Source organism: Herpailurus yagouaroundi, unplaced genomic scaffold (assembly GCF_014898765.1).
Source record: "Herpailurus yagouaroundi ecotype Mexico unplaced genomic scaffold, PumYag 200, whole genome shotgun sequence".
NCBI classification, from domain to species: Eukaryota; Metazoa; Chordata; class Mammalia; order Carnivora; family Felidae; genus Herpailurus; species Herpailurus yagouaroundi.
The window spans coordinates 1,188,944-1,203,601 of record NW_024412431.1 but is presented as its reverse complement, the minus strand read 5'-3'; the positions used below and the strand labels follow the sequence as shown (position 1 = coordinate 1,203,601).

Below are 14,658 nucleotides of genomic sequence, written 5' to 3'. Positions count from 1 at the left end.
GGGCGCCCGGGGCGGGGCAGGGCGGCGGGCCGGGCGCGTGAGCCCCGGCGCGTGTCAGCATAAGTGCCGTGCGCGCGCGGGCGGGCGCAACTAAGTGTAACCTTGGGTCCGCGTGCCTGCAGCAGTAAGTGGCGACCCGGGGGGCCGGCGCCGGCCCCGCCCCCAAACAGAACCTCCCAGCCGCGTGCGCTTAGGTGACCCCGGGACCCAGAGGAGGTTGGGTGGGGCAAGTGGGCGAGACCGGCCCTGGACACTGCAGATGTGGGGGGGTGGGGGGGTTGGGGGGTGGGACGTGATCTCCAGCAGGAGGGACAGCTCTGGGATGTGGCGTCTGTCCCTCTTTCAGGCCCAGCCCCCAAGCCACGCTCCCAGCTTCAACGGGGAAGGGCCGGAAGGGCCCACCGGCCTCGCCAAAGCGCCAGGACCCCGGGCGAGCCTGCTGCTGTCCAGCTCGGGCCCCGAGTGCCCAGAGCGCCCCGAGGTGGCTCGCCGGGACAGCACCCCGGCGGAGGGTCGGCCGGCCAAGAGCGACGTGCCCATCCAGCTGCTCAGCGCCACCAACCAGATCCAGAGGCAGGCGGCCGTGCAGCAGCAAATCCCCACCAAGCTGGCCGCCTCCACCAAGGGCGGCAAGGACAAGGGCGGCAAGAGCAGGGGCTCCCAGCGCTGGGACAGCTCGGGTGAGCCCGGAGTGGGGGGGCGGAGCTGAGGCCGCGGAGTCCTGGCGGGCTCTAGGTGACGGGCGATCTCAGGTGCCCACCCGGTCCACTCACCACCGTTTGTGAGACCAAAGCGGCTTCTTGGGAGCAAACCAAAATGGGACCCCAGGGCTGTTCCCTGGAAGGGGCACCAGGAGGAAACTGGAAGGCACAGCTGGTGACACCAGGCTACCGAGACGACCTGTCCCCATGTGGTCTTCCAGCCCAAGAAGCACAATTAAAACATCAAACCCCATGTCCTTTTCCTACCCCGGCCCTCACACTGGGACTGGGGATGAGGGAACCTCTTGGCAGTTCAGAAAGTGGGGCCCTGCAAAGGGGTGACCAAGGAGGAGAGGTCAGAGAGCCTGGGTCACTGAGGGACATCGAGGCAAGCAGTGCTAACACTCCCACCGAGCCCCCAGCCAGTGCCGACACTAGCACCCACATCTCCACGGGGTCCTCGGTCCACAGAGGGTCGACACTGAGGTCCTCGCACAGAGCACTCTGCAGCGAGTGGTCCCCGGTAGGGAAAGCCCGGGGGGGCTCCCTTGGGTGCTGTCAGCATGCAGGCTCTGGCTGAGGGGAGCCAGCCCTGGGGTGTTCCCTGAGGAGCAGGGCCTGTGTCCCAGGACTGCTGGGACTCAGGGGTCACGGGGTGTCTCTCCAGCGGCACACTGTAGTCTGGCCTCGCTGTCCCTGGGGCCATCCTTGGTCATGGGTGCCGGCGTCCTCCCTCGGCCGTCTGGGGGAAGAGCCAAGGAGGGGTTGGAGGGGGGCTGCTTGTGTGCCTGGAGCGAGGCCAGACACCCCGGGCCGTGCCCTTCTGCCCTCAGCCTCCTTCGACCTGAAGCAGCAGCTGCTTCTCGGCAAGTTCATGGGCAAGGACGAGGGCGCCTCTCGGAACCGCCGCTCGCTGAGCCCCGTCCTGCCAGGCAGCCACGGCTCCACGCCTCTCCCAGGTGAGCCCGGCCCCCCGGGACAGCGGGGCTGCTGTGATGCCCGGCAGCTGCCGCCACCCGCCACCCGCCCTCTCTTCCAGACCCCTGCGGCTCAGCCCCAGCCGACGTGCCCCCTGAGGGCTCCAAGCCCGGGGGCGCACCCATGCCCCCATCCTTCTTGCCACTGCCCACCACGCCATTGGACAAGGAAGAAGCCGGCAAGGAAGACGTCATCTTCTTCTAGAGGGGCTGTGGCTCCAGGTGCAGACCCCTCCCTGTCCTGCCCTCCGGGGAGCAGCCCAGTTGTCCCTCCCCCCTTCCCTAGCAGACCAACACCAGCGACCGCATGGCTGGGGCTGGGGTCTGGGCCGGGGCGGGCCTGTCGTCTCGAGGCTCTTTCTGTAGGATTAACAATGGTGCCTGGGTAACCTTCTAAACTTCTTTTTTTGATACAGAAAGGAAAGTTTGTAATCGAAGGGTGAGCCAGAGCTGACCCAAGGAGCTGTGTTCTGTTGTAGCACCCCATGTGAGTAGGGAGAGAGCAACTCCACGCCATCGTTCCCAGGGGCCATCCTTGGTCAGAAGCCTGGTGACAGGCCAGACCCCAGTCTAAGGAGGAGGTGCTGGCCCTGGGCCAGGCTCCGCAGCCCCCAGGAGACGCTGGAACGTGTCATTAGGGCACCAGGAGGGGTGGGTGGTGTCGGCAGAATCAGCTTCCAAAGCAGAAACCTACATGTGTTCACGGTGAACCTCAAGGCCGAGGGCGTGAGCTCAGACCAGGGGTGGCACACAGCCCGCCTGGGGACAGAGGGCCACAGGGCAGGGCGTATGAAGGGGATGGCCCGTGGCACCGTAGACAGGTTCTATAGGTTCTGGAAGGGGCGGGCCATAACTCATTTTAATTTGACAGAGGTTTTTAAAAGCTGCTGTTGCTCAACTTTGTGCTTCCCAGAGGAACCTCACCCAGTTGGCATGATTCCGTGGGACTCAAGGGCACCAGCTGTTCTCTGGGCATTCGGCCTGTCCGGAGAAGGCAAATCGAGAGCTTCAGGCAGGACTCGTGCACTCCTGAGGGTCCCGCTCCTAGCAGAGGGTCCCCAGCCCCCATGAGATGGGCTGGTGTTCCTGGGGCCACAGGGAGGAAGCCCCCGGGACAGGCGTCCCTCACTGAGGGGCAGGTGCTGGTTTAGGGAATGGAGTGGTGGGACTGCCCTGCCCTGGCAGACAAGGGTGAGATGCTAGAGGGGTCACGTGTGGCCAGGAGACCTTAGGTGGCCAGATGGCCGTGGGTGCCTCATGCCCAGTGAGCCATGCTAGCTTACTGTCCACTTTCCCTGGAGGGCAGCTCCCCCCCACCCCACAGTCCAGCCGCACAGCTGTGGACGGCGGGGGGGGGGGGGTGTTAGATGTCCAGGAACGGTCAGGGGTGGCAAACGGGTCAGAGCCACACTTCGGCTCTGGAGGAACTCTGGGTGCCGGGTGGGCGAGTGGGGATCCCGCAGCCTTTGCACCCCTGGCCCCGCCACCGAGCCCAGAGCCCAGTCCCTTCCAAGGCATTGGTGGGAGGACTTGGGTCCCTTGCTGACCAAGGAGCGGGGGCGCTGCAGGGTGGAGCGACACAGGCATTCCTGACGGAGGAACCGAAAGCAGCGGTCGGGAACCTCTCCCAAGCACAGGAAATGGTGTGACGTTCCCGGGCCTCTCCGAGAAACCCCGCCTGCTCCCTCCTCTCCCCTGCTCTCGACTGTGTCCTCCTCCTCGAGGAGCAAGGAAAAGCGGTCTCCCTCGGTCCTGTGACACAGCGGAGCCGACCTGTGCCACGTCTCTGATCAGTGTTCGTGTCGTACCGAGACGTATCGGAGCACTTTAGAAAAGTTGACTTTAGGTCCCTGTCCTGTCGTAAAGAGAACATTCCTGGGCCCTTGTGCTGGGCGATGTGACCGCCAGGTGCCCCTCGCGGTGAGGAGTTTCCGCTCAGCCACGTGGCAGTAGTCGGGGCTCCCCGCCACGGGGCCGAGAGCATTTCTCAGTCGTGCCACGCAGCGGGGCAGTGGCGGTACATTTCTGGCCAGCAGGAGGTCACCCCTGGGTAGAGCCTAGTTCTCCTTGTGTGGTCGGTGGCTGAACAGATACTATTTCTGTGGAATCTGTGCGCGTCTTTGTTAATCGTGACCATAATCTTAGTCCACCCGACAATTGCTTTTACGATGATTGCGTTTCCTCACCGCGGGATCTTTCAGAACCGTCTTAGAACTTAAGACCTGATTCCAGCAATAAAAGCGTCGGAGGTGAGCGGACGGAGTGTTCGTATTGAGGGTTTGGAGTTTTGTTTGAGGATCGTCTGCCCAACGCCGGTGCTGTGATGGTGGATTATGGGGAGACTCCCGTGGCTCCCCTCCCCAGGCGGGGCCCCCCCGCCACACCCCCTGCTGCAGTAGGACCTCGGGGAGGCCTGGACGCCACGCTCAGGGCCCCGCAGACTCCCCTCCACAGGACCTGCGTGGCCGGGATGCCGTAGGAGCCCCCCGAACTGATGTTCCCACCTGCTGCATGCAGGGGTCAGGCCTGTGGAAGAGTGCAGGACACTCCCCTGCCCCGCAGCTGGGGTGGTGGCTTCAGGGATGCTGAGGCTCCTCCTGGGCAAGCAACGTGGCCCCGCACAGAGGAGCCCAGCCCACAAGCCCGCCCTGGTCCCCTCTGAGGATGCTCCAGATGATGATCACACTGGGGGTGGTGGTGAGGCCAGGGCGGCCGTGGCCCGGGGAGAAGCAGCCCTCCGCAGGGGACTGAGGTGTGGGAGCACCGCCAGTCCTCCCTGCTCCAGCGCGGCCCCCTTCCGTTCAGACCTATCCCCGTGGTCTTGGGGCGTCAGCCTTCTTGACAGGGAGCCATGGCTGGCCTCTGGGCCATCCTCCAGGCCCACCAACCTCCCTGCTCCCCAGTTTGCTGCCATGTGTACTCCCTGGGTCCCGAGAGAACCCGTTGAGGCCCAGCTCCTGGGAATGAAGACCTGAAGAGGCTGAGCAGGGGGTGTGGCCACACTGCAGGTGGGGCTTCTCCTTGACCACCCAGCAGTGTTCCCACACAGCCCGGGCCCACAGGGACACCAGCCTGTTGGGGCACCCGTGACCTGACACGTTAGCATCCAGGTGCTCACGTGGTTTGCCCACAGACACCCTGCCCTGGCTGCCTTGTATTAACTGAGTCTCCAGGCAGGTGAGTGGGTGCTGCTGTGACCACCCCCCCCCAATCTCCCTGGTGGCCCCGAGTGCTGGGAAGGGGGCCTCTGCTAAGGGCCCAGAGCCTGGCCCACCCCCCACCTGTGAACCCCAGGGACAGACAGGTGGGGCAGGGGGGTCTCTCCTGCGCCCCGTGTCCACCCAAAGTGGCCTCCACCCCAGCTCTTCCCACCACGTCACTTCCTTGGGAAACAAGATGCGATGGGTGTCCCATGAAGTCCCAGGGGCTGCAAACTGCCATTTTTGTTAGATCTTTCCAGAGGGACAGCATGATCCCCTCTGCCTTCCCACCAGGACTCCTGTCACGGGGAGGGGCAGGTGTGGGCTGGCCACCACCTGCAGGTGCCTGCCTGAGGCCACACGGGGGCGGTGGCTCTCAAACGTCAGCCTGAACAGTAAATGCATCCCATCGCACCCTGATCCCCACGAGGAGGGAGACCGGAGCCTGCGTGGCCCAGCCCCAGCTTGGCGCCCACGACATGCTCAGACCGGCCCTGGGTCCTGGCCGTGTCAGAGTGTGAAATGCTTCAGCCGCCACAAGCACCCCAGTGATACCCAGGAGGACAAGACCCAGGCGTGGGGGTGGGAGGCGGCGTCCGTGTGGCCCCTGTGCCTGACACGGGCGGGAGAGCCGCCCGCCTCGGCCAAGGGCTGCTCCGGGCCGGGTGGGCTGTGCTCACAGAGTCCGAGAGGACCCGCTGAGCCAAGCACGTTCCAGGAGGCGGGCTGGGGAGGTGTGGTTTCCAGGCACCCACCACATCCATGCAGCGCTTACACAGCTCGGAAAATAAGGCCCAGGGGCCTGTGTGAGCCAGGGGGCCTGCGGGCGGGAGGGGCAGGAGCCAGCGAGACAGGAATGAGCTCACACGTGGACCTGGCACCAGCACACCCTTTAATTGATCCTCGTTTCCGTTGTCCGAAGGCCCGCCTGGCACACGCCGCCTGGGCTCTCCTGCTCGCCTTGATTGGAACGCAGGACACAGGCCGTGCGAGGGTCCGCTGAGGTTCCTCTGCACGTGAGGCCTGGAGACCCCTACTCTGGACCTGAGAGCAGCCTCCCCCACTGAGCCCGGAAGGCCCTAGCCCTCAGCACTCGGGGGACCTCACCCCTGCCTACATCCTGCCCCACCCTGGCCTTGTCCCCAAGGCTGCTCGAGCGTTCTCTGGGCCGTACCTCCCTACACCTGGCATTGACTCGCTCAATTAAAGACCCAGCCCCAGCCCCGGTGATTTCTGCCTTGTGGGAGGGGGCCCTCCGGTGGGGTTCCGGCTGCATCCACACCTTCCGGGCCACGTCAGGGGGCGGTGGCCTCGGTCCAGTCACCGGCCCGGACGGCCTGGTACACACTGAGGAGGGAGGAGACGGTGCCCAGGAGGCCCACCAGCCACGGGGGGAAGCGGCCGGCCCACAGGACGCCCGGAGGCAGCCAGTGCACGGCGTTGGCCAGATCGGCCAGGTTGCTCAAGAGAGTCAGCACCTCCGACTGAACCTGGGCCTCCAAGGCCCTCCTCTTGCTCCGCGGCAGCCGGCTGTGGGAGCAGAGAGAAGGTGCTGTGGACGAACCACGAGTGCCTTCGCTCCCCCAAATAGGCCGGAAGAGGTGACAGCAGAGGGAGGGAAATGTGGGACTGGGTCCCTGTCACAACCCCCAACAGGGAGCTCATGGCACGAAAAGGGCACAGACTGGCAGGAAAAGTCTCAAACCCACACCTCGGTCGTCTGGCCACTGGAGACGGGTGGGGGCCCAGCTTCTGGGCCTGCCGGGGTGCGGCTTTGCCCCACATTCCCTCCCAGCCCGGATGAAACATGGACAGTGAGCACAGTCCTCAAGAAACGACTGTCCCAGATCAGCCTCCCTGCTGGGGGCGCCGCCATGAAGGCTCAGCCACTTCCTGTCTACAGGGCCTCAAGCAGGCAGGCCTCAGTTTCCCCACCTGTGCCAGTCCCTGGAGCTGCCGTAGGCCCCATGATCTAGCACACGCGGCCACCCCAGCCCAGGCCTGCAGAGGACGAGGCTCATAACTGGTGGAAGCAGCTTCCTGGCTCCCACCCGGGTCCCCAGAGTGCAGGACGAAGTCAGCCTTCTCCCGACCAAACCCCGGATGTCCCTGGATGTCATACCTGGTAAAGGCCACCGCGGGGTCCCTCAGCCTCTGTCTCAGTTTCAGGACCATCCACAATGACCTGCATCAACAGAGAGGGGGATGTGCCACCAGAGGGGCATTCCCATCTGCCAGGAAACGCCAGTATGGGGCGGGGGGGGGGGACGCTCTGCCTGTGTTTTCTGGGCAGGGGACTCTCAACAAACCCACTCAGCAAACTCTCTGTAGAGAGGAAAATGTTTGGGAGGAAACCATTCTTTCACAGTTCTAGAAACGATACGGGTTTCAGAAGCACACAGCCAGTCAGGAAACCCCTGGCTGTTTTGTCCGGGGATGTGCGCCGATGACCACGCACACGGAGAGACCGGGTCCAGGCCTGGACTTATTCTTCCTGGCTCCGGCGGGAACAATCACGCACGTGCCAAAGATGTCCACATCCTAGTCCCCAGGACCTGTGAGTGTGCTCCCTTACATGCTAAAAAAAAAAAAAAGACTCTGCAGACGTGACCAAGTTAAGGGTCTTGAAATGGGAGGTGACCGAGGTGGCCCTGGGATGACACCCAGAAGAAGGATGCACGGGGTTGGAGTTGGAGAAGATGTGACAAGGGACACAGGCTGGAGGGACAGGCTCTGAGATGGAAGGAGGGGCCACGAGCCAAGCAGGGCAGTGGCCTCTAGAAGCCGGAAAAGGCAGGAACAAATTGTCCCCTGCAGCCTCCCGATTTCTAGCCTGGGGAGTCCCTACTGGACGTCCGCCCTCCAGCACGGCGAGACAGTCAGCGTGTGACGTTTGAAGCCACCGGCTTTGTGGGCATCTGTTAGGGCGGCCGTTGGATGGGTCCAGGGAGGGGTCAACAAGAGGAGGACTGTGGGAAGAGGCCAAGACCCTCGCACCCCCAGCCTGTCTGCCCATCGGCCCAGGTCTCGGGGCACCCATACAGCCTGCCGGCGCGTGCTAACACCACTTGCCTGGCGATGCCCAGCAGCAGGGAGAGGCCCCAGAAGGCCGTGCTCAGTGTCCACCACCGGGCAGAGTCCACACGGAGGATCTTGGCATCGGCAGCCCAGGCGATGTGCTCACAGGGGTAGTAGAGCTGATCCGCCAGGTTGCCCAGGACGGATACGCCGCGGACAAAGAGGTCTTCCTCCTGCAGGACCAGGAGAGAGCGGGGGATGGGCCTGGAGTCAGACCTACCCAGGTCCACTTTAGGGACCCAGACCAGGCCAGGTGGCAGTCACAGGGCAATGTCCAGGCCCAGCAGGCTGGCCCATGGCTGGGCCACTGCAGGAGAAGGGCCTGATTTCTGCTTCCCAACAGTGTGGTCATCGCCCAGTGGAACAGAAGGTGTCGGGAGTCCCCGGGGAGCTTCAAAACCCCCACCTCTAGGGGTGCCTGCGTGGCTCGGTCAGTTAAGCTTCTGACTTCAGCTCAGGTCGTGATCTCACGGTTCGTGAGTTTGAGCCCCACACTGGGCTCTGAGCTGTCAGCAGAGCCTGCTTCGGATTCTGTGTCTCCCTCTCTCTCTGGCCCTCCCCTGCTCATGCTTGGTCTCTCTTTGTCTCTCAAAAATAAAAGTAAAACATTAAACAATAAATAAAACAATAATAAACAATAAATTTTAAAAAAGACCCTATCCCCAGGGTTTCTGCCTCACTAGGTCTGGGGTGGGCACTGGCACCAGGAATGTTTTTTATATACATATATATTTATTTTTGAGAGAGAACGTGAGCCAGGGAGGGACAGAGAGAGGGCGACAGGGGATCCGAAGCGGGCTCCGAGCTGACAGCAGAAAGCCCTACTCGGGGCTCAAATCCAGCGGGATCACGGCCTGAGCCAAAGTCGGACGATCCACGGCCTCACCCACACAGGCGCCCCCAGAAATCTCTTTCAAGTTCGCAGATGACTCCCATGAGGGAACCGTGACCCCACGGGCAGGGTGCTACGGTACCACCAGGCTTCCGCACTCAGTGCTGACAGTAAGTGGGCACGAGGCTGCAAGGCTCGGGTCGCCTCCCCAGACCAGAGAGGGGGCACATCCCCACAAACAGGCAAACTGGGGGTGCCTGGGGTGAGCTGCCGCGTGCCCCTTCTCCTACAAGGACAGGCCTCAGGCCTTCAGGTAGCAGAACCCAAGCCCTTCAAGCCTGAGTTCTGAGCCACCGCCTGTATCCAGCCGAGGCTGCAGGGGCCTGGGCCCCACCCCCCAGGATCCGGGCCCCCGGGGGCCTCCAAGCTGCCTGCCATACCCGCTCCCTCCTCTCCATCTTCCCAGGATCCCCCTCATGAGCCCCACCAATGCCCCCTTCCTTCCCACTAGCCAGCTGTGACCCTGCCTCCCTCTGGGTTTGAACCCCACGCCAGCTCCCCTATCCTGCCTGGACCTTCTGGTGTGCTGGCACATTCCACTCCTCCATGAGAACAGAGCCCTCCCCGCCCCTCCTCGCCCCTCCCCAGTGTGCTCAGTCCACAGTGTCTCCAGAGAAGCAGCAAGGTCAAGGCCCTACACCGGGGAGGAGATGCTCACTGGGCAGGGGGCACAGACACAGAAACACTGGACCCAACAAAGGAGCTCCTGTTCTGGCCAAGGGAGAGACAAGGTGCACAGGGCCCCTGGTCTAGGGACGCAGAGATGTGGGGGGAGGGGTCCTCAGGGGGCACATGGGAAGCACGCCCTAATCAAAGAAGAAGATAGGAGACGGGCGTCCAAAACAGGGGGACGGTCCAGGAAAGCACCTGAAGTTGGGGTGACTGGGCCATGGGCACTGGGGTGCAGCGAGGGTGGGAGCGAACACGGAGTGGCTCAGAGAGGGGACAGGAGAGGGGTTGGGCAGGACACCCAGGGAGGGGCATGACTTGGCCAGGATGGCCCCAGGCACCTTCTGAGCCCATCCCCTGGGGAAACGTCCCCTGGGGGAACAAGATGGCCCCAGGCAAGGGAACACTGCTCTACATTACGCGCCTTCCCGCAGAACGCTGCAGTCCCCTTATAACAGCCAAACCTCCATGTCCCTCAACAGGGGACCAGCCAGCTGCATAGCAAGTGCTAGGTGGCCACAACGAAGGAGGGAGCTCTGTTTGGACCTATGTGGAGTGCCCTCCAAGTTGTGCTGTTTAAGCGAAAAAAGCAAGTGGCGGGACAGTGAAAATGGCACACGGCTCATTATATAAACAATGTGTATTTGCCTGTGCTTGTACGGGTCTCATGAAGCAATCACAGAAAGCCGACAACAGCTGCCTCCGAGGAGGAAAACTGGGGAAGGGGGATCAGGAAGGAGGGAGACTTTTTAGTCTACATACAGCCCATATAGCCTTTTGGAATGTATGAATGTAGAGGCTATTTTTTTAGATTTATTTATTTATTTTGAGAGAGAGCACAGAGCCCGACGCAGGGCTCGATCCCACGAACCATGAGCTCATGACCTGAGCCAAAATCAAGAGTCGGACGCTTAACCGACTGAGCCACCCAGGCGCCCCACTTATTTTTTAATTTAAATTAAAACGAGAACATATGATTATCTCAAAAAAGAAAGCAAAAGTTTAAAAAAAAAAAAAACATTAAACTGCCGGGGCCTCCTGGGTGGCTCAGTCGGTTGAGCATCTGATCCTTGGTTTCAGCTCAGGTCACGATCTCGAGGTTCATGAGTTCAAGTCCTCCATCGGGCTCTGTGCTGACAGTGTGGAGCCTGCTTGGGGTTCTCTCTCCCTCTCTCTCTCTCTGCCCCTCCCCTGCCCACTCTCCCTCTCTCTCTCAAAATAAATAAACTTTAAAAAACAAAACAAACCAATAAACTGCCCACACAACAGCCTTCAGACAAGTCCAGAAAACACCAGTTTTTGCCCAGAGTCTGTGCCTCCCTCTCTACGGCCCCTTTACCTCTGCCCCCAGGCCATACTGCTTCGTGTAGATAAACATGGCCATGTCGTCAAAGAGTCGCAGGACAGTCCTACAGTGGCTGAGTTGGGAGGACAGTGTCAGCAGGCGCGTCCCCACTTCTGACCTGGCCGGACACTGCTCCACCAGGACCCCACCAACCAGTTGGCAACAGTACCCCAGCGTTCGGATCTGCAGGACACCAGAAGCAGTCAGCACGGCCGCGCTCCCAGACTAGGCTGGATCAGCCCCCGTGGCCGTGGGTCCCACGGGACAAAGCTGGGGGGGGGGGGTGGTCGGTAGACTAGATCAACAAACTTCCAATAAGAGCTGAACATTTGCTGGCCCATCTTGCACGTGGGCCAAATGGAGAAACATGGCATCCTTGTCCAAAAGTCACTGTGGACACTCGAAGGGAGTGCTGGCTCGTGTCACCCTCCCTTTGGAGACAGATGTGATGGGAACAAGAAAATGAAACCATTTCCCAGCAAGCTGGAGGACGAGGCGGACGTGTATATCTGCATCCACCCAGCTGGACCAAAGTCTGTAGCCGGGCTGGGGAGGGGAGAAGTGATCCGGCCTCAGCCCAGTGAGCAAAAGGGTCATATGCTTGAATTACTTCAGTGATCAAAGGAACTCAGTGGCTGACTGGGGCCATTGAGAACTGGGTCGGCTTTATACCTTCTACCTGTGTTTCATCTGGTTTTCAGAAATTGCTTTTTCCTGTTGTTTTATATATTATTGTTACTGATTTCTTTTCAGTCGCTTTTAACAGCAAAACTCTGCAGTGTAAAATGTCCAGCTTGGGAATTGATTAAAACCTGAATGCCCGATCATAAGGGATTTAGTTGGAACCCAACTGCCCAACCACTGGTACGTTTCCTGGTACAACCTAAATTCCTGCCTATAAAAGAAGGAAGCTTCTATAGGAACACGCAGAGACTCTGCCCTCAAGGGCCTGGATGGACCCTAAATGCCCAACCAGAGGGTATGTGGTAGGAACCTAAACATCCAAACACAGGGAAAGCCCTACAAAAATCCTAAATCCCCGTAGAAGATTGTTAGGGACAACCCATGGACCAACTGCAGCGGCCTAGTCAGACCCTAAATGTTCAAACATGGACTTGGTTGCCTTGTAAATGTCCAGCCAGGTTGAATTGGCTGGAACAACCTCAATGCCCAGTTATAGGGGATCTGGTCCTAAATCCTAAGTCCTATGACTGGGACAACCCAGTGACCATCTTCAGTGGTCTGGTCGGACCCCAAACGTCCAAACGTGCGGATTTGGTTGGTACTGAAAATAATCCAGCCATGACGGGTTAGCAGGAACAACCTAACGATCGCCGCTAGGGGACAGGGTCGGAGCCCAGCCCGGGGAGGGCCTCTGCGACGGAGGATCCCTGAGCGACCCCGCCCCTCTCCGGCCTCAGTTTCCCGTCTCTGAGCCCGGGCCCTGGCCCGAGACCTCCGAGCGCGCTCCGCCCCAGCCTCACCAGGCGGTCGCGGCCCCTGTAAGACTCCAGCGCCGACGCCAGGCCGCTCAGCGCCGCCATGGCAACTCCGCCGTGACGCCACCGTGACGTGAGCGCGCAGCGCCAGGGGGCGGGGGCGAGGCGCGAGGCCACGCCCCCGGGGGGGGACGCTGTGCGCAGGCGCGGCCGCGACCCTTTGTCCCCGGTCCGGCCCTTTGTCTGCATCGGGGAGCGTCGGAGCCGGCAGCTGAGTGACGGCCGCGTGTGCCCCCGGATGGCTCGGAACCCGCTGCCTTCTGCCCCGCGACGGCTGGTCTTTTCCGAGCTAACCAGCTGCCCACAAAAATAATGTCCAAGTTGCCCTGGTTCAAGAAGGGGTTTCTCTTTCTAATTTCTGTGCTTCACCCTTTCGCCTGCTGTCTGCTGGTCTATAGCGACTGTGCAGCTGGTGTAATATCAGAGAAGGCATTGCTAGAAAGTCAAGGAAACTGCAACCGTTCTAGACAAGGCGATAATCTGGTGACTGGAGTTGCTCCAAGGGGCGTAATTAACTGCGTGACCGGGAAGAATGTATTAAATTATTCACATTGTACCAGTTTGTAGCTTTCCTTCCGCCCCCCAGTTTGGTCGACGGCACTGTAGGAGTTGCAGGTGTAGGGCCTAAAGGCCTGAGCCACGGATACAGTGAGATGATTACAGTGAGTTTAGTTAACAATCATCTGTAATTGTGTAGCTGTTGAATTTTGTGCGACATGCATGTATAATCTCATCAAAAAGGTGACATTTTTCAAAAAGTTAACATGATTCATTTCCTTTTTTTGTTTTTCGAACGAGAGAGTGAGTGGGGAAGAGGGGCAGAGGCAGAGAGAGAGAGAGAGGGAGAGAGTCCCAAGCAGGCTTCATGCCCAGCTCAGAGCCTGACACAGGATTCGATTGATGGTGAGATCACGACCTGAGCCGAAGTCAAGAGTGGGAGGCTTAACCGACTGAGCCACCCAGGCTTTAATTGAGGTAAAATTCATCTCAGATTCACCATTTTAAGGGGCGCCTGGGTGGCTCAGTCGGTTAAGCCTCTGACTCTTGACTTCGGCTCAGGTCATGATCTCATGGGTTCCTGAGATCGAGCCCCTTGTTGGGCTCTGTGATGACAGTGTGGAGCCTGCCTGGGACTCTCTCCTCCCTTTGTCCCTACCCCTCTCAAGCTCTTTCTCTCTCTCTCTCCCTCTCTCTTTCTCTCAAAGTAAATAAACATGACAAAAAATTTTTTTAAAAAGATTCACCATTTTAAGTGGCATTTAGGACACTCCCATGTTGTACAAACATCACCCCTTTCTAGCTTTAAAATAATTTCATCACCCCCAGAGGAGACCCTGTAATGCTGACAAGCGGTTCGTCTGCTCCTCCCTACCCCGGCCCCTAACAACCACCCTCTGCTTTGTCTCTGTGGGTTTACCTACTCCGGATATTTCATATAAAGGGAATAATGCGATTTGTGACCATATCTGGTCACATATCTGGCTTCGTTCACTTAGCATAATGTTTTCGAGGTTCATCCAAATTGTAGCTTATATCGATACCTCATTCCTTCCGTGGCTGAGTACTATTCCACTGTATGGACTGACCACATTTTGCGTGTCTGTTCAGCCATCGACAGACACTTGGGTTATTTCCACATTTGGGCAGTTTTGCCTTCCTCCTGGTCCTTGAAGCTACAGTGCACTCCTGCCCCAGGGCCTTTGCGTTGGTGTGCCCTCTGCCTGGAATGTTCTCCCTCCAGATTCCCACATGGATCCCTCCCTCACCTCTTCCTCATGTTTACTAGAACATCATCTGTCTTCTCATGGGACCTCCCCTCACACCGGCCTGGGCACTTCCCACCCACATGTCCTGATGCCTTATTTTTCTCCTTAGCTTGCAGTACTGTCTAACATAACTATATTGTGTCTTTGTCTGGCTGTCTAGTTATTTGTGCCTCGAAAGAATGTGAGAAATTTGATCTCTCTTGGTCACAGCTACGTCCCCACAGCCTGGCACAAAATAGGTTCTGAATAAGTGCCATAGCTTGCAGCGCTCAGCTCCCTGCCCAAAGCTCTGTGTGTGTGTGCTCCATCCACGCTATCCCGGGAAACCTTGTCCACTCCCACGAGTTCCCTGGCCACCTCTCCCTCCTGACTCGTTATTTATTTTTTAAAATAATTTTTTTAATTAATTTTTTGAGAGACAGAGCACAAGTGGGGGAGGGGCAGAGAGAGAAGGAGGCAGAGAATTCGAAGAAGGCTCCAGGCTCTGAGCCATCAGCACAGAGCCCGACGTGGGGCTCGAACTCACAAACC

At 59.6% G+C, this 14,658-nt stretch overlaps 2 protein-coding genes across 3 annotated transcripts in view; one reads left to right on the top strand and one right to left on the bottom strand.

Annotated features, from left to right (window-relative positions):
• Positions 1-3,933, top strand: part of ARHGEF18 (Rho/Rac guanine nucleotide exchange factor 18) — an 83,600-nt gene extending 79,667 nt beyond the window's left edge. Inside the window, exons 27-29 of the mRNA XM_040449791.1 lie at positions 334-680; positions 1,535-1,660; positions 1,741-3,933. Of these exons, the coding sequence (XP_040305725.1) occupies positions 334-680; positions 1,535-1,660; positions 1,741-1,883 (616 nt within the window). The 3' untranslated portion in view covers positions 1,884-3,933. The remainder of the gene's footprint in view (positions 1-333; positions 681-1,534; positions 1,661-1,740) is intronic.
• A 1,818-nt stretch (positions 3,934-5,751) lies between these two features.
• Positions 5,752-12,479, bottom strand: PEX11G (peroxisomal biogenesis factor 11 gamma). 2 transcript variants are annotated; one of them, XM_040449789.1, is made up of 5 exons: positions 12,347-12,479; positions 10,857-11,045; positions 7,951-8,129; positions 7,001-7,063; positions 5,752-6,408 (listed from the first exon to the last, which is right to left on the bottom strand). In XM_040449789.1, the coding sequence occupies exons 1-5, from the start codon at positions 12,404-12,406 to the stop codon at positions 6,174-6,176; spliced, it is 726 nt and encodes a 241-aa protein (XP_040305723.1). In that variant the 5' UTR covers positions 12,407-12,479; the 3' UTR covers positions 5,752-6,173. The 2 variants fall into 2 exon arrangements, with proteins under 2 accessions (XP_040305723.1, XP_040305724.1); XM_040449790.1 differs by having other exon boundaries at positions 10,857-10,935; positions 12,347-12,435.
• Between the last annotated feature and the right edge of the window lie 2,179 nt (positions 12,480-14,658).